The 19,529-nt window shown below is 48.4% G+C and overlaps 1 protein-coding gene across 6 annotated transcripts in view; it reads right to left on the bottom strand.

Annotated features, from left to right (window-relative positions):
- Window positions 1-11,759: 11,759 nt before the first annotated feature.
- LITAF (lipopolysaccharide induced TNF factor) overlaps window positions 11,760-19,529 on the bottom strand; it is a 52,587-nt gene continuing 44,817 nt past the window's right edge. For all 6 annotated transcript variants that reach the window (XM_085017616.1, XM_085017615.1, XM_021086605.2 and 3 more), the window contains 2 exons: window positions 17,815-17,971; window positions 11,760-13,541 (listed from right to left, as the gene is read on the bottom strand). In XM_085017616.1, the coding sequence (XP_084873742.1) occupies window positions 13,433-13,541; window positions 17,815-17,971 (266 nt within the window). In that variant the 3' untranslated portion in view covers window positions 11,760-13,432. The remainder of the gene's footprint in view (window positions 13,542-17,814; window positions 17,972-19,529) is intronic.

Raw genomic sequence — 19,529 nt, 5'->3', positions numbered from 1 at the left:
CCAGGCAAGGGGTCAGCTATGAGCGGCCATGAGGATGCAGGTTTGATCCCTGGCCTCTCGAAGTGGGTTAAAGGATCCGGTGTTGCCGTGAGCTGTGGTGTAGGTTAGCAGACGCGGCTCCAATCCTGCGTTGCGGTGGCTGGGGTCTAGGCTGGAGGCTACAGCTCCCATTGGACCCCTAGCCTGGGAAACTCCATACCCCACTGGTGAGGCCCTAAAAAGACAAAAACAAAAAAACCTCAACAGATGAGTGGATAAACAAGATGCGTTTCTATCCGTACAATGGAAGACTTTCTGACCATGCAAAGGAACGAAATACCGGTTCGTGTTCCAACACGGATAACCCTTGGAAACATGCTAAATGAAAACAGCCAGACGCACAAAAACCTCCGCGTACGATATGATTCCATTTATATGAAACGTCCAGAATAGGCAAACCACAGAGATGAAATACACTGGTAGCTGCTTAGGGTGGGTGGGCGGTGGGGTGGGGAGATGGGTGTGTGACAACTTAAAGACACCGGCGTCTTTGGGGGAGGGTTGAAAACGTTGTAAGATGGCTTGCGAGCTGCAAAATTCTGTGAGGATACTAACTGCCCCCTCCCCCCCACCCTGAGGTGTACGCTTTAAAGAGATGCATTACACAGCGAGTGAATTCTGTCTCCATAAAACTACCACCCCCAAAGCTCTTACCTCGAAGCCCTTTGTCAGGGGCGGTTTGCAAAAGAGATTTTGCAGTGGGGTCTGATCACGTCTTCTGAACGTGGAGGGCTGCGTCTCCCAGAACCTTCTCCTCCAGCGCCTGTTGGTACCCACCGGCCTCGCCTGGGCCGTGGCTCTCTGTTAACTGGCTCCCATCCTCCACCACCTCCGAGCAGACCCAGCTGGCCGGTGTTCCATGCACATCAACTGCGGGGTGATAGGTGCGCTCACGTGAGGACCATAACCCCTGCCCAAGCATTGATTTGTTCCTGCTTCCAGGGAATGGGCTCCGTTCATCCTTCATCATGACCCAAGGAAGAAGTGCTTCGCCTTCGGTCAGTGCATAAAGGGTCCCTCTAACGGTGGCATTCTCAGGCAGGGAGAGAGGAAGGCAGCCTCCAGGACCCCCTGTGACTTAGAGCTGCCTCCATCCTCCTGTAAGCCAAGTGTGCTGATGCAGATGCTCACATCCGGCCTCAGACAGCAGGGAGAGGACACGGGTGGCCGGTTTTTGCAGCCGGGTCTCACTTGCTTGGCTATTCCGATCCTGCTTATCAAAGCTGGACGCTGCTTGGTCCTAATCAAGACTCTTGGATGCCAAGTCTGTGTCTTGAAGGGTCTCCTAGCTCACCCAGAAGCTTGCCTCAGATCCTCCAAGAGAGCCAGCCCCCGGAACATTCCAGCATATTCTGGCCTGTTCCAGAGCCTCCCCCATGAACCCACCCATTTCCCAGCACAGACTTTTCGAGTTGGAAGGATCAGCCTGCCTCTTTTTAGAGGAGACAGAAACTCAGCCCAGGAAGTTGAAATGACTTGCCTCAACCATATAACAGGTTGCACATGGCTCAGTCGCAGGTCTTTTTTTTGGCCGCACTCACCACATGTGGAAGTTCCCAGGCCAGGGACTGAAACTGCTTTGCTGTTGTAGTGGCAACGTCAGCTCCTTAACCAGTGGCGCCACAGCAAATTTCCTCAGTCATAATTCTTTTTTCCTTTTTTCCTTTTTCAGCCACCCTGCAGCACATGGAGTTCTTGGGGCCGGAGGCCCACACGGCTGCATCCCAGGGCTGCAGATACATGGCTGATTCTGTTGCTGCGCCACCAGGGAACTCCTCAAACACAGTTCTTTTTTTTTTTTTTTCTTGGTCTTTTTGTCTTTTTAGGGCTGCACCCACAGCATATGAAAATTCCCAGGCCAGGGCTCGAATCAGAGCTACACCTGCCGGCCTACACCCCAGCCACAGCAATGCCAGATCTGAGCCGCATCCGTGACCTACACCACTGTTCACGGCAGTGCCAGGTGCTTAACCCACTGAGTGAGGCCAGGGATCGAACCCGCAACCTTATGGTTCCTAGTCAGATTCGTTTCTGCTGCACCACGACAGGAACTCCCACAGTTCTTGATAGAACTGCTTTCAGTTCTTTTTGCTTCTCAAATTCAGCACGCACGTACTGGACTCTTGTCTAACCCAGCTCTGTACTAGTTCGTTCCAACAAAGGTAGCACTGAGGTCCAGCCCTCAAATACTATTCTGGCTTTTAATATATTTAATGATATGTTACATTCTGATTACACTTGCTAATAGTTATGACCTCATTTGAAGATCTGCTCCGGTTTATACTGTTCGCAATCCCTTCCACCCCCATCTTAGCAACCGTCACAGTAAATCATACAAATTGGCAACTTTTTTTTTAATGGCGGTGAAACGCGCATAAAATTTACCATTTTACAATGAACAGTTCGGGAGCATTTAGTACATTTCACGATGTTGGGCAGTCACCACGTCTATCTGACTCCAACACATTTTCATCACTCCCAAAGGAGACCCCACGCCCATTCAACAGTCACTACCCAACCCCCTCGCCCCAGCCTCTGGCAACCAGCAATCGCTTTCTGTGTCTATGGAGTTATCTAATCTGGACATTTCATGCCAATGGACTTGTGGCCTCCGTCTGGCGTCTTTCACTTAGCAGGATGTTGTTTTTCCTTTTATGGCCGCACCCACAGCATATGGAATTTTCCAGGCCAGGGATTGAATCTGAGTCACACCGAAGACCTACGCCACAGCTGTGGCAACACCAGACCCTTTCACCTGCTGCGCCAGGCCAGAGATCAAACCCTCACCTCTGCAGCGACCGGAGCTGCTGAGGCCAGATTCCTAACCCCCTGCATCACAGTGGGAACGCCTAGCATGATGTTTTCGAGGTATCCAGGCCCTGTGCTCCATCCCTTTTTATGGAAATGGGCGTACTTTAAAATTTAGCCACATGCTTGGATATTGAGGGACACCCCAACTTCCAACGACAGGGGATGTTGGCTTCCTCCTGCATACTTAGCCCAGGGGTTCTCAGCGGGGTGATTTTGTACCCCTGGGAACGCGGCTGGAGACAATCTTGGTGGTCACCACTGGGGCATGTGCTTGGGGTATCCGGTGAGTAGAGGACAAGGATGCTGCCCAACATCCCACAAAGCACAGGACAGGCTCCCCCCATGAGAAAAGATGTGGGCTAAGATGCCAACAATGCCGAGGCTGGGACCCTCCCTGGGCCCGACATCACTTCCGTCTCCCAGGCGCATGGGGCAGATTTCTTAAACTCCCCTGCCCTTAGGGGCCACCTGAGTGCTTTTATATAAAAATGCATATTCCTGGAGCTCCCACCATGGCTCCATGGAAACGAATCTGACGAGCATCCAGGAGGATGCAGGTCAGTGGGTTAAGGATCCAGCGTTGCCGTGAGATGTGGTGTAGGTCACTGAGGCCCTCAGATCCTGCATTGCTGTGGCTGTGGTATAGGCTGGCGGCTACAGCTCCAGTTCAACCCCTAGCCTGGGAATCTCCATATGCCACGGGCGCGGCCCTAAAAAGACCAAATAATAATAATAATAGTTTTAAAAATGCATATTCCTGGGTCCCCTCCCAGGCCTCCTGAATCTGAAACTCCCAGCAAAAGGAGCAAAAGCCCCAGAACTCTGTACTTAACCTAGGAATTCCCACGGTGGCTCAGAAGGTTGAGAACCAGACATAGTGTCCTTGAGGGTTCCGATTTGGTCTCTGGCGTCCATCAGTGGCATTGCTGCAGGCTTCTGCGAAGGTCACAGGTGTGGCTCGGATCCTGCATTGCTGTGGCTGTGGTGGAGGCGGGCAGCTGCAGCTCCAGTTCAAGCCCTAACCTGGGAACTTCCATATGCTGGAGCTGCGGCCATGAAAAGAAGCAAAAAGCAAAAAACGAAAGACAAGCGCAAAGTATATCTTGGGACCAGAAGGCTTCGCTATGCTATGGGTTGTTTGGCAGTGCCCGGAAATCACGCTGCTTCTGTGTATGTTTTTCTCTCCATGAAAGGGTGATGATGTCTTACTTTTCCATCTGCAAGAGTTCTCGGCGGATCTGGTAGTGATAATATGAAGTAACATGCCGAGCAATCTTGTAGTGATGAAGCTCTTATTTCAATTCCCCAGGAGCAAGGAGGTCGTCTCCTTACATATTACACACTCCACACACATTTACTGAATGAAGGGGGGGCACGACCAATTCCATCATGTCAGTGATAGGGCTTTGAGCTCTAGACCAGGGCTTGCTACCTGGAGTCACATGTGGACTTCCCTGGGCCCTTCCCTCCTTAAAAATATATTCGAAAGGGAGTTCCCTGGTGGCTCCGTGGGTTAAGGACCTGGTGTTGTCACTGCTGTGGTGTGCGTTCAGTCGCTGGCCTGGGAACTTCTGCATGCCATGAGTGTGGCCAACAAACAAACCAACCTCAAAACAAATCATCAAAGTAACAAAAAAATAAACCAAAAAATCCCCAAGGAGTTCCCATTGTGGCGCAGCAGAAATAAACCCGACTAGGAACCATGAGGTTGTGAGTTCGATCCCTCGCCTCGCTCAGTGGGTTAAGGATGCAGTGTTGCCGTGAGCTGTGGTGTAGGTCGCAGACATGCTGCGACTCTGGCATAGGCCGGTGGCAACAGCTCCAATTAGACCCCTAGCCTGGGAACCTCCATATGCTGCAGGTGTGGCCCCAATAAGACAAAAAGACAAAAAAAAAAAATTGTGTTTTAAGGCTGCACAAAAAATCGTGCAAAAAAAAATTGTGTTTTAAGGCTGTAGAAAGAGGACTATAATCCAGGTTGGATGTGTTATTATGTATTCATTATTATTCAGGCCTTTCCCTCTGATTAAAACAAAAATACATTTTTTTTCTTTTTTTAGGGCCCCACCTGTGCATATGGAAGTTCCCAAACTAGGGGTTGAATCAGAGCTACATATCATTTATATGTGGAATCTAAGAAATAAAACCAACTAATGAATATAGCAAAACAGAAACAAACTCACAGACAAGAGAACAAACTAGTTACTACTGCGGAGAGGGAGGTGCCAGGACAACCCACAGGTAACAGATTAAGAGGGCCAAACCACCATGTAAAAAATAAGTAAGATAAGAGTTCCCGCTGTGGTGCAATGGGATTGGCAGTGTTTCTGCAGTCCCAGGACACAGGCTCCATCCCTGGCCCAGCACAATAGGTTAAAGGATCTGGTACTGCTGCAAGGGTGGCATAGGTCACAACGGCAGCTTGGATCTGATCCCTGGCCTGGGAACTCCATGTGCCCCAAGGGGGCCAAAAATGAATCCAATCAATCAATCTTTGTACAGGATGCAAAGATATATACATTACATAGCACAGGGAATAGAGCCAATATTTTATAATAATTATAAGTGGAGTAGAACATTTAGAAATTGCAAATCACCATGTTATACACCTGAAATTTACATAATGCTGTAAATCAACCATACCTCAATGGAAAAAGAAAAACAACAAAGCAGGGGAATTTAAATGAATATAGCCACACAGAAAGGCTCTCGGAGAATCTCAAGGTAGGTATCCCGTAATCACGCCATCGCGGGCAGTGGAGGTCGGATTCGGCTGATGGAGCACTGACAAGCACCCCGAGACCAGAGCCCCCTGACTGCTGGAAGCTTACTGCTATGCTAAGAGGTTCAGGCTCAAGCACTTGCAACCCCCCACCTCCCCACCCACCAGGCTTATGATAAGTTTTTTTTTCCCCTACCGTTCTCATTTCAGACATGAACAAGAAATAGAAATTATAGCTTAGAGAATAACCCTCAAGAGCTGTTGGCGTTCTTACTACACACTCCCTTCCAGGCTCTCTCAGCCGGGGACAGCCCCCACCCCCAGAGCCAATGGAAACATCCCCACTGAAAGCGAAAGGGATTGTCAAAAGCTCCCCACTTTCCCTTTCTCCAGGATGCCCTTACCGGGGAGGGTAACCCCAGTACGGGGTTTGAGACTGGATCACAGGTGGATGGCTGGGAGAACCCTGTGACCCTCTGGGCACATGGGACGTTTTCTACGGACCACATCCAGCTGGAATCCACCCACGTACTTGAAGCCAGCCTCGCCCTTCCTGCTTATCAACAGGAAATCAAGAGATGAGCTAGAGAAGTTGATTATGTTTCAAGGGCTGCCCCTCTTCCAAAGAAAATGGAAGGGTTCCAGGGATTCCACCCAGGGCGGAACAGCAGTGAAATCACACGAAGACACAGAACAGAAAGAAGCTTTCCTAATGCAGCTTTCAGACGCCTCTGGCATGAAGACCTACAGCAGAAAATACCAGAATGAGTTGATAATTCGAGAGCATAAGGTGCCCCTCCCCCCCCCAATAAAATCACCACAATTGGCCCTTTTCCTCTTCTTGCCCACTGTGGTTTGTAACAGGGATGTTAGATTGTTTGTATCTGATGCTTCTCCCCTTCCACAGTCAGTTCCGCACAGGTGAGTGGAGGACCAGCAGCTGAACACCTTAGAGGGTCCATATAAAAGAGCCAAGATGCACCATTCACCCCTCCTCATTTTTCAGGCTCCGTGGGAGCACCAAGGATAGAATGGGGCTCAGATCATCGAGGAGTTGGGGCAGGCAGCCCAGGGCACGGGTCTTCCTCCTCCAAATCCAGCTCTGTTGCCCCCAGGCTGCTCCACATGGCTCTCAAAGCAGAAGAGGGCAGAGTTCTGGAGCCCAGGGCAGTTCCAAAAGGTAGCTTGTGCCAGCAGGGTTGTTCCACTAGGAAACATTTCTTTTCTTTTTTCCTTTTTATAGCTGCCCCTGCAGCATATGGAAGTTCTGAGGCTAGGGGTCAAATTGGAGCTGCAGCTGTAGGCCTGTGTCTCAGCCACGGCAATGTGGGATCTGAGCAGCGGCTTTTTTTTTTTTTTTTAATTTTTTTTTTGTCTTTTTGCCTTTGTTAGGGCCGCACCCGTGGCATATGGAGATTCCCAGGCTAGGGGTCCAATCAGAGCTGTAGCCGCCGGCCCACACCAGAGCCACAGCTACACGGGATCCAAGCCACGTCTGCAACTTACACCACAGCTCACGACAACACTGGATCCTTAACCCACTGAGCAAGGCCAGGGACTGAACCCGCAACCTCATGGTTCCTAGTTGGATTCGTTAACCACTGCGCCACGACGGGAACTCCCCTGAGCAGCAGCTTTGATCTACACTGCAGCTTGTGGCAGTGCTGGATCCTTAACCCTCTCAGCGAGGCCAGAAATTGAATCCATATCCTTATGGGTGCTATGTGAAGTTCTTAACCCACTGAGCCACAACAGGAACTCCTAGGAAACATTTCTTCAAGAAGCCATCCTGCGGTTCCTCAAAAAGTTAAACTGAATTACTCTATGACCCAGCAGTTCCGCTCCAAGGCACATACCCCAGAGAACTGAAACCATACTCCCACATAAAACCCTGTCAACACACGTTCACAGCAACCTTGTTCACCACCACCAAAATGTGATGGAAACAACTCAAATGGGCCATCGACGGATAAAGGGATAAACAAAATGCACCATGTCCATAGGATGGAATATTACTCAGCCATTAAAAGGAATGAAGCCCCTACGCAATCTAGGTGGGTGAACTTGGAGACCATGATGCTCCGTGAAAGAAGCCAGCCACGAAAGCCCACATGTTATGATTACGTTTATATGAAATATCCAGAATAGGTCAATCTGAAGAAACAGAAGCAAATTGGTGGCTGCCAGATGCATGGAAAGGAAGCAGGAGGGACTGGCCAATGGGTAAGGAGTTTTATGTGGGGCCAGTGGAAGCGTTTTGGAGCCCAGTAGAGGCAATGGTTCCACAGCACTGTGAACGTACCGGATATCACTGAATTATACACTTTAATGTTATATGCATTTTAACTTAAAAAGCAATAAAGAAGCCTCCGGAAATGTTGGCAGTGTAGTGCTGAGGCCACTGCTTATCCTTCCCAGGCAGGGCTGGTATGTAAGCTTTACAACACCTCTAATGAAATGGAGTCAATCAATGATACGTCAAAACCATAGATGTGCCAGACCCACGGTTCTTGGGTGTTTCCCTTGGCACTCACTTTGCACTGTGACCTCCCTGTAATAGTGTAACCTTCCTAGGACAGAACCCCCCACCCCATGTCCTCCACCTGCTTCTTGTCTGAAGAAAAATTTTAGCCAAAGAATCAATGTAATTGGAAAAGTGAGAAAAGGCAAAAGCAAAGGAAATAGCCAAACAAGACAAAATAATAATAGTGGAGTCATTAAACAAAGTCAAGGACCTTTAGTTTCTCTCAAGGGTTAAGGACAATCATCTGATCTATATCCTTTGAGCTGTTTTGCAGATAAACTACATGGTGACAAGACTTGTAGCCATGATATAAGCTGCTCCATCTTACACAATTCTAAGAACCGGCCTCAAGAAAATGAGAAAAAAACGGAACCTGGAGTTGAAGATTAACTTTATCTAAAGCCATCAAGATGATACTGATCAGACCACCACATGACCAATTTCAAGACGACCATTGGGAGTTCCCGCTGTGCCACAGTGGAAATGAATCTAACAGGATCTATGAGGATACGGGTTCAATCCCTGGCCTTGCTCAGTGGGTCGGGGATCCGGCATCGCAGTGAGCTGTGTTGTAGGTCGAAGATACAGTGCAGACCCGATGTTGTAGTGGCTGTGGTGTAGGCCAGCAGCTGTAGCTCTGATGTGACCCCCAGCCTGGGAACTGCCATATGCTGCAGGTACAGCCCTAAAAAGCAAAAACAAACAAACAAACAAACAAAAAAGACGACTGTTGGAGCTGACTATGCTGTTCTGCATGTAGTCCCCTCTCCCCCACCTGTGTACCCCTGAAACTCCCCTTTAAAAGCCTTTGCCCCCTGGACCGTGGAGGATTGGTTCTTTGGGGCATGCGTCCACCTTCTCCCCAGGATTGCGGACTTCTTCAATAAAGCTGTCTTTCCTTTTACCCAACACTCATCTCTCAGGAATACTGGATTCCTGAGCAACAAGCAGCTGAGACCCTGAGTCTGGTAAAACCTGCACACATACACATCCGTAGAAACCCAGGTTTCACAAACAATACTTTGCTCTCTGATGACACTGATATTGGGCACACGAGTTACGCTGACTTTGCCCATTTGGGACACTGCAGTACTGTGAACAGTTTAAGTACTTACATGTGTGGCACAACCAGACAAAGAGGGATTTACCAGAATAATAAAAAAATGAGCTACCAACCACAAGAAAACATAGAGGAAACTTAAAAGCATATTGTCAGAAAAAGGCAATCTGAGAAACCTACACACTGGATGATTCCAAAACTGTGACATTCTGGGAAAGGCGGAATTGCGGATGCTGTCAAAAGATCAGGGGCCACAGGGAACTACATCCAATCACTTGTGATGGAACAGGACAGAAGATAATAGGAGAAAAAGAATGTATACAGGAGTTCCCGTTGTGGTGCCGTGGAAACAAATCCAACTAGGAACCATAAGGTTGTGGGTTTGATCCCTGGCCTTGTTCAGTGGGCTAAGGATCTGGCGTTGCCGTGAGCTGTGGGGTAGGTTGCACACACGACTTGGATCCTGTGTTGCTGTGGCTGTGGGATAGGCCAGCAGCTGTAGCTCTGATTCAATTCCTAGCCTGGGAATCTCCATGTGCCGCGGGTGTGGTCCTAAAAAGAAAAGAAGAAGAAAAAAGATGTATAACTGGGTCACTTTGCAGCGCAGCAGAAATTGACAGTATTATAAGTCAACTATAATTTGAAAAAGTTAAGAACAAAAGATCAGTGGATGCAGGGGGTAGTGGGGAGGAAGGTACAGGCAATAATTTCTAGGGCTGTGAAAATACTCCGTGTGATACCATGGTGGTGGATACATGTCCCTACATTTGTCCAAACACGCAGAATGTACACCAGCAGGAGTGAACGCTAAGGCAGACTGTGGACTTTGGATGATGATGTTTCGTCGATGTAGGTTCATCAATTGTGACAAACGTAGGGGACGCTGATAGCAGAGGCTGTGCGTGTTTGGGGGCAGGGGGCAGGTGAGAAATCTCTGTACCTCCTCAAAGATTTTGCTAGGAACCTAAAACTGCTCTGAAAAATAATTCAAGAGGAAAAATGGGGATTTAAATGTGTGAACATCCTCCTAATACTGAAGAGAACAGTCGCAAAAGTCAAATGCACTAGACTGTATACTTGAACTTCTTTTTTTTTTTAATCTTTCCTAGCCTCCGATTCTTGTTCCTTTAAGATTCTTAAGACTAGGGGGAGGAAAAAAACCCCTCCCGGTTTCTCTCTTTCATCGCCCTTGCTGGATCTCCTTTCAATTCATCTGCCCGTGGAAAACAGAGGACTCATTGTAAACATGAGTCATCAACGCAGGAGATAACTTTAATAAGATCCAAAATGCAAATCGGAATTTCGTAAGTGAAATTCCAACGTCTACACGTATTCCTAAGCAGAGACCTTGGAGCCCAGAAAGTCAGAGAAGGATTTTAATATCCTGAACACGAGAGGCTGTCACTGGGGAGAAAAACCGAGACGAGACTCTGTGTGAGTGTGGGAAGCCACGTTTATAAATAGTTTGGAGTCCAATAGAAGGGTTCTCGGTAGCAACTGGGAAGCCAGTTGTCCCAGAGAAAACATTTTCCTGGGTAATGCTGTGGTCAGCCAGGGATCAGTCATGTGCTCGAAGCTGGCTAAAATAGATGCAAGCACAGAATACTTTTCGTTACTAAGGCACAAACCAACACTTCTGTCCCACGCCTGGACAGACCAACAGTATGCAAGCTATACGGCCACTTGGGGTTTGAAAAATTGATAAAAGAAAAAAAAAATTCTTCTTTGAGATCCAAGAAGATACAAAATAAAGCTCTTTCATTCATTGAATGTGACTCAGTGTTTGCAGCAAACGAATTCCAAAGGCCCCCATACACAGGGACAGAACAAAAGAGCCTTTTTTTAATTCGTAAAAATACACGAGGAAGCCCATACTTGGAATAAAATGGAATGTCTGATGAATACTTCATACTCCTGGCATCCGATGTTATTTTTAAAAGCTCCATAGTATATATATTTTACAGTCCTCGAAATAGGGCTCTTGTTGAGAAGACTCTGCACGTGTAATTAATAACAGCTTGAGCCCGCTTCCACGCCACCATCTGAGCATAACTGCTAAATATGCCTGGGCTTCATTTTGTCAAATGAAAGAAAAACACACCATCGCGAACGGGTGAGCAGCAATTTTTCCAGACCAGAAGCGAAGGTTGAAATGAAAAAGTCACACCAAGAGGACATGATTTCCTGGCACCTCCCGAAATGAAGCTTTGTCACCAGGTAGGAAAGAGAGGATGGCATTCATATTCCGGGCGAGTTACGATGCCTTCCTTCTAGCTGCTCACATCTACCCCGGATCAATTAACAAAGCATGTTTTGTTCAGAGAATGAATGAGGACGGCTTTCTTCTGTGCATTTTATTAAAACTTGAAAGCTATGGCTCACTGCCATCGCCACCACCGCCTATTGGGTTCCAGGAGCCTAATGCGCAAATCTGACTCGCTAGCAACCCGCCCAGCTCAGCATCGGTCATCTTGACATCTCGGGATATTCAGCAAGTCTGACGTTTTTTTATCACGAAGGCTTTTCTAACTGTTACGGAGCAAATAAAGGTTCTTTGTAGCAAGAGCCGGAAACACAACATGAGACCATTCTTCACACCGTAAGAAGAGATAAATAGTTCACAGAGTGAACCAAAGACTTTATTTTTGAAAAGCAGATAACACCCAAGTACTATCCAGTCATTGCAAAAATAATTCCTGCAACTTTTGAAACATCAAATGGAACAAGCTGAATCAAGGGTTATCATTTTCAACCAATATACAGATTTTTTTTTTTTGATCAAGGTCTAAACTTGATTTCTACCTACTATTATTCACATGCATTCCCTGTGCCTATTTATTCTCAAAACAGGGACGCCTGAACGTTGAGCCCGGCTTTGTCTTGATTTCAAAGCTGACACAGCCGTAAACCAACTCTGGCTTGTGGCTTGAGTCCTAGAAATCATATCTTCTGATGTTATACAATAAATTGTATTTCTGAAAAATAAAACCCAGGCTTCGGATTCTTTTGAAATAGTCAGATCCCCAAGCTTTCAGCACCATGGTTCCCAGACATGCTCAAACATACTTCCTTTGTCTTTCCAAACATACCACCGGGAACCCAAAAGGGGCCCCACTTTGAGTCCCATTATGGAGGTTTTGAAGAACCACACTCAACCCAAGTAAAGGCAGTGGATGAAATTATCCATTACTTTTTCTCTTACGGCAACCCCCCCGCCCAGCAAAACAAACAAGAGCGCATTGGCAGATGAGAGAATGACACCAGCTGAAGGGTTCCAGAAAACAGTTCTATCAATTCCTCCTTTCGAAATTATGTTCAAAGGGGTTTAAGACCAAAAGGAGGTCACAAAAACTGTGAATACAAACAATTCCTCTCTGAGAAAAAAGCCCTTCCTGGAAAGTGACTGCGGATTTGGTACCTAGAAGGCAGGTCAGTGATAAGATCTAGCTTCCTATTTCTCCCCTGCGTTTATGACCTCAGGGCTATGTGCCTGGGGGGTGTGAATAACCCTTCCTTGGACTTAAAAGTGAATGAAGAGACTAGGAGTCCCCTGGTGGCACAGCGGGTTGGGGATCTGGTGCTGTCCCTGCTGTGGGTCGGGTCACTGCTATGGCGCGCGTTTGATCCCTGGCTCCAAAACTTCTGCGTGCTGCGGGTGCAGCCAAAAAAAAAAAAAAAAAAAAAAAAAAAGGAAAAAAGAAAGAAAGGAAATTAAAGTGAATTTGTGTGCTAATTAAAAGCCTGTGGTTACAGAATCTGAGAGCCAAGCCCTTGGTTGATAAGGCAAGATTTTTGTCATCGCAAGTGGGGACAGATGGATGTGACGCTAGGCACTAAAGGCTGGTTCAGCCAAACCAGGGCCAGAACACTTTCAAAAAAATAAGGCAATCTGGGGACGTCTCAGTTTCAGACCACAGAGAGAAGGGCCCACGGAGGCCAGAACAAAAGCCAGCCAGTGGCAACTCCCCAGGAGATTATTCAGACGGGACAATGATCACAGCTACATGAGAAGACCTGGGCCCCGGGCTGGCAGGAAAGCCTTGACCCAGCGCTCAAGGAGAATGTCTTTGCATGTCCTGTGCATGACTCCAAGCAGCAACTTTCTGGTGTTTGGAGGTGTGTTACTTTTGCGATCTTTTCCCCCCAAAAGAAGACACGAAGGCGGAGCCCCTGGTGAGGTGACACCGCCAAGGTGGAGGTCCCACCAGGGCCCGGGCGGGGTGACAGTCGGCCAGGCGTTCCTGTGGCTCGTGGCTCCCTCCAGTCCAGTCGAGTCCTACAAACGCTTGTAGGTGCCCAGGAGAGCTTTGCAGTTGGGACAGTAGTGGTCCACGTCCTGCAGGGCGTCCACACAGAAAGGGATGAAGCAGCAGCCCGCGACGCACCTGGAACACAAGAGGCCGCACAGGGAGCGAGTCAGTGACAGCAGTCCTTGTGATGGTGGCCCCCGAAAAGATACGTCAGAGTCCTAACCCTCGGAACGTGGGAAGGTGACTGCATTTATTCATTCATTTATTTATGTTATTTTATCTATATAAACAATAATAATAATTATTTTTATATAACAAAATAACTTCCTATATGATATAAAATGTATACTTTTTACTTTGGTATATATAAAATATAATGAAATATGGAATAAAAATATATAAAAAAGTGATTTTGTATTTTTACTTTCTTACATATAAAATGTAATACAGGGAGTTCCTGTCGTGGCGCAGTGGCTAACGAATCCGACTAGGAACCATGAGGTTGTGGGTTCGGTCCCTGCCCTTGCTCAGTGGGTTAATGATCTGGCGTTGCCGTGAGCTGAGGTGTAGGTCACAGACGCGGCTCGGATCCTGCGTTGCTGTGGCTCTGGCGTAGGCTGGTGGCTACAGCTCCGATTGGACCCCTAGCCTGGGAACCTCCACATGCCGCGGGAGTGGCCCAAGAAATAGCAAAAAGACAAAAAAAATTAAAAAAAAAAATTTAAAAAATAAAAAATAAATTAAAAAAAATGTAATACAATGTATAATGCGATATGTAATAAAAATATATAAAAAAGCAATTTTGTATTTTTACTTTCTGATAGATAAAATAAAATATATGATGAAATGTATAATAAAAACATTTTAAAAGTAATTTCCTGTTGTTACATTATTACATAAAAATATAATAAATATATAATATATAATAAAAATGATGTGTAATTTTTACCTTATTTTATATAATATATATATAAATAATAATAATAATAATTTCAGGGGGCTTTACAAATATATATATTTTTAAGAACCCTTGAAATTGTCCCTTGACATGTGGAAAGGCCAATGTCCCAGTCCCCCGGCAGCCCTTCCTGGAGTCAGGAATAAGGGGGAAGGGGGCTTTTAGAGGCTGGACCCGCCCAGACTAGATGGACCTGGGACTTCCTGGTACCTAGCGACAGGCGGTTGTGATGCTTAGTTAGAGCCTCTGAGACCTTCTTCTGGTCAAGGTGACCTTGAGAAAAAGGGTCTTTGCAGATGCAATGAAGGATCTCAAGATGGGACCATCCTGGATTATCCTGGTAGGTTCCTTCAACTCAAAGACCAGTGCCCTTATAAGAAAAGGACACACAGAAATGCAGGGAGGGACAAAGCCCATGTAAAGACAGGGGCAGAACAACAACCACAGAGGGGCAGAGATTGGCACGATGCAGCCACCGGCCAGGAACGCTGGGACCACCAGAGCTGGAAGAAGCAAAGGAGGATTCTGCCCTTAGAGGCTTCGGAAGGAGCATGGCCTTGACTTTGGACTTCTGGCCTCCAGAAGGGTAAGAGAATAAATTCCTCTTGTTTTAAGCCACCAGGTTTGTGGCAACTTGTCACGACCGCCCTAGGGAACAAATACTCCAACCATGGCCGAGGCTGCTCCCACAGACAGACTGCCCTGCTGTATTGTCACGTCCTGGGCCATCTGGGCATCTTTCCAAGGTGGAGATTGGAGTCAGCGAACGTCTTTCGTAAACAGGCAGATAGTACGTAGTTGAGGCTACATGGGTCTTATTTTGTCGTCACAGCGTAAAAGCGGCCATGGATCATCTGTAGATAAACGTGTGCCGTGTTCCAATAAAACTTACAAGGCGCTGGATTTGGCCCCTGGGCTGTCATTTGCCAACTCCTGTCTAGGACTCATCACTTTCCCATGGAGAGGCTGCTTCTCACAGCAACCACCAGAGAAAACTCCTTAAATCACATCTCCTGACCTACGTGACCCGCCATCAGCTCATGCAGGCAAGACCCCCATACAGCCTGAGGTTTAAGAAGAAATGTATTTGGTGGTGCTCTTTGGTTCCTGGCACAGAGCTCCAAAACCCTCGGACCTCCAGAGGGGCCGGAGTGTGTTCCGTGACTCCGCAGAAGCCCCTTTCAATCTCACCTGCATTTACGCTAATGAGGCAACGAGCCCTCGACAGGCTCAGGATGCGGCTGATCCCCTGGGGTGCAGAGGACCGGGTTACAAAACTTCTTGAACGGGAGCTCCCACTGTGGTATAATGGGATCAGTGGCGTGTTGGGAGTGCTGGGACACAGGTTCGATCTCCAGCCTGGCACAGTGGTTTAAGGGTCTGGCATTGCCAAAGCTGCGGCTTAGGTTGAAACTATGCCTCAGATCTGACCCCTGGACCGGGAACTCCATGTGGCTCGAGGCAGCTAAAAAAAACCTCTTGAACAACCATTTTTGGAGAGCATATGGGTTGGTGAAGGCAACTATGTGCCAGGAGGGTGTGGTACCCCAGCTCCTTGGGGACAGAAACCCCTGTGCTCAGGATTCATCTGGACCTTGCCTGGGTATCTCCTTGTCCAGCTGTCCATTTGCCTCCTTTATCATAAACCAAGCGCCCTCCTAAATTCTGTGTGCCATGCTAGAGCATCATCAAACCTGCAGAGGGGAGAGCGGGACCCCCGATTTGTAGCTGGTGGGTCAGAAATACAGGGGACCCGAGGCTTGTGATTGGTCTGAAGTGGGGGGGCAGTCTGTGGGACTGGGCCCCCAAGCTGTGGGGTCTGCACTAACTCCAGGGGGTTCGTGGCACAACTGAATTGTGAATTGAATCCCTGGACACCCAGCTGGTGGCAGAAAATACCCCACAGCCTTAGACTATAGCTTCCTCAAAACATAATTTAAAAACTCAACATCGTGCAGGAAGGCAGATTCAGATAAAGCCGAATCAGGAGTTCCCGTTTGGCTCAGTGGTAACAAACCCAACTAGGAACCGTGAGGATGTGGGTTCGATCCCTGGCCTTGCTCAGTGGGTTAAGGATCTGGCGTTTTGCCGTGAGCTATGACATGGGTCCTAACTACCAGCCCCAGGGGCACTGCACACACATTCACCTACTTTAACCTCGACACCCCCTGAGGTGGGCATGAGTCCCTCCAGTTTACAGATGAGGAAACTGGAGCACAGAGAGGTTAAGTCACTTGCCCACAGCCACACAGCAGTGAGAGGCAGGATTTGAACACGCAGAGGTGCATTTAAGGAAGAAAAGGAGGAAGGGAGAGAAAAGGCTGCCTCCTTTGGAAAGCCAGAGGCCAACCTTTGCCAAACGTCTCCATTTGGTCTTTCCCTGACTTCAAAGGGAAAAGTTAGTTGTAACAGGATCGTCCAAAGGTGATGAACTTTGACGTATGGTTTTCTGTCTCTGAGCCTCCCCACTGAACTTGAGTCCTCAAGAAAGGGAAGTCCTCAGGGGCTTTGAGCCTCTCATCAAAATCAAGAAGGTCCCGTCGTGGCGCAGCCGAAACAAATCCAATGAGGAACCATGACGTCTCGGGTTCGATCCCTGGCCTCGATCGGTGGGTTAAGGATCTGGTGCTGCCATGAGCTGTGGTGTAGGTTGCAGATGCGGCTCGATTCTGGCGTGGCTGTGGCCCTGGAGTAGGCCAGCAGCTGCAGCTCCAATTCGACCCCTGGCCTGGGAACCTCCATATGCCACAGGTGCGGCTCTAAAAAGACAAAAGACAAAAGACAAAAAAAAGCCAGAAGAGAACCATCATTCCTCACTGACCTAGGTCACAAGCAGGCCATGGGGAAAGAGCCCAGCTAGGGCTCCTGAAAAGAAACCCACGGACCCCGTTTCCTCCAAGGAAGAAAATGCAGTGCCCATGGTTTGCGGAGTGACTCTCCTGGACAGGATTAAGGAGGCTGCCTTGAGCTGCTTGGCAAAAAAAAAAAAAAAAAAAGAAGAAATGAAATGGTGCTTCCTCGAATTTCTCCCAGAACAGAAAGGATGCTCTCTTTCAGCATCATACCCTGGGTGCAGACATAAATATTTACACACTCGCCTTGTGCAGGTGAGAGAAAACTACTGACAGTCATCAAAGGCTAAGAAGTTCTGAAGCGATGACGAGAAAGCATTTCAATGTACAGATTGGAAGTGGCTGCCTCGCTTGTCCCGACACACGGGGAGGGGTCTGAGAAGAAATGATAGGACAGCGGCTTCCAGGCGCTGACACACTCAAGGGCAGTGGGTCTCCACCGGGCATGACTATCTAGTGGGTGAAGGCCAGGGATGCTGCTCAGCCCGCAGGGCAAAGGACAGCAGCCCCGTCCACACAGAAGTAGGGGCTGCGGTTGAGAAATCCTGCAAGAGAGGAGTTTGGAGGAGCCCAGGGTCAGAGTGGACCCCAGACTTACCCCAGCAGGCAGAGGCTCCCACAGGAGAGCCAGGTGAGGGTGCCAGCATTATAGGACAGCTGAGTCACAATCATCTTGTTGCAGGAGGGACAGCACATCTGGACCGGGCGGTCAAAAAAGGAGACAGGCTGCTGCACGTAGACCGTCTGCACGGCAACTGACGGAAGGAACAGAACAACCGGCCAATCAGTGACCAAGGAAGACATTCATTAAATCGCATAACAGTGGAGGCAGAGCCTCGGCAGATAGGTGCACACCCACCCGCAGGGCAGCACTACTCACAAGGGCCGAAGGGTAGAAGCCACCCAAGCGTCCCTCCATAGGATTATGAGTGAGCGTTAAAAAGGAAGGAAATTCTGGAGTTCCTTTGTGGCTCAGCAGTAAATGAACCCATGATCCATGAGGACGCGGGTTCGATCCCTGGCCTCGCTCAGTGGGTTGAGGATCTGGCGTTGCCGTGAGCTGTGGTGTAAGCTGTGGTGTAGGGCGCAGACGCGGCTCGGATCTGGCGTTGCTGTGGCTGTGGCGTAGGCTGGTAGCTGTCACTCCGATTCGAGCCCTAGCCTGGGAACCTCCATGTATCATGGGTGCAGTCCTAAAACAGCAAAAAAAAAGGGAAGGAAACTCTGACCCATCTTACCACAGGGATGGACTTTGAGGGCACCAGGCTAAGTGAAAGAAGCCAGACACAAAAAGATAAATCCTGTGTGATTCCACACAGAGGAGGCCCCCAGAGTAGTTGAATTCAGAGACAAAAATAGAATGGGGGGAGGAGTTCTCTTGTGGTCCAACAGGTTAAGGATCTGGCGTTGTCCCTGCAGCGGCTTGGCCCAGTAACCTCCACGTGCCATGGGCACGGCCAAAAAAAATAAAAAGGTAGAATGATGGCTGCCAGGGACTCGGGGAGGAGGGAATGGGAGTTTAATGGGAAGAGAGTTTGTTTTATAAAATGTAAATGCTTACAGTGATCAATTTTATGTTATATGTATTTTACCCCCGCCCCCCAAATCAAGGCGTTCCCATGATGGCTCAGTGGGTTAAGAACCCAGGTAGTATATCCATGAGGCTGCAGGTTCGATCCCTGGCCCTGCTCAATGGGTTAAGGATCCGACTTTGCTGTGAGCTGTGGTGTAGGTCACAGATGCAGCTCGGATCTGGCGCTGCTGTGGCTGTGGCTGGGGCCAGCAGCTGCAGCTCCGACTGGACCCCTAGCCTGGGAACCTCCATATGCCGTGGGTGTGGCCCTAAAGAGACCAAAAAAAAAAAAAAAAAAAAAAGAAAAGAAAAAAGAAAAAAATCAAGGGAGGGGGAAAAAATTATAAAAAAGGAAGAGAACAGTGGCAGATTTCCAGAATTTTCACCTGAGGAGCTCTCGATACCTCCACACTCGAGATGGGGGAGAGGACTGTGTGTCCCCGGAGTCCTGGCTTTGGCCCCCGCTCTACCCAGCTATCAGACTCAGCTGTCCATGGACTCTGGGGGGAGCATACTGAGAATGCAGGTTCCTGGGCCCTGCCCTCAATACAGTCTGATTTGGCAGGCCTGGGGCAGGTCCCCAAACCGGTTGCTTTTTATGCTCTTGAGTGGTTCTACGAAGGTGTTCTGCAGATGGTAATTTCAGAAACAGGGAAGTGATGGGTTTTAGCCTCAGTTTTCTTCATCCGTAGATAACTGATTGCCAGGGGCTAGGAGGCGGTGGGGGGTGGGTGGGTAGT

This window comes from Sus scrofa, chromosome 3, assembly GCF_054392235.1.
Source record: "Sus scrofa isolate SSC_HxYL_T2T_F1_AM1 chromosome 3, Sscrofa_HxYL_maternal_Yorkshire_Landrace_v2.0, whole genome shotgun sequence".
Lineage (NCBI taxonomy): Eukaryota > Metazoa > Chordata > Mammalia > Artiodactyla > Suidae > Sus > Sus scrofa.
The sequence above is the reverse complement of the archived record's forward strand: the minus strand, read 5'-3'. Positions and strand labels throughout refer to the sequence as shown.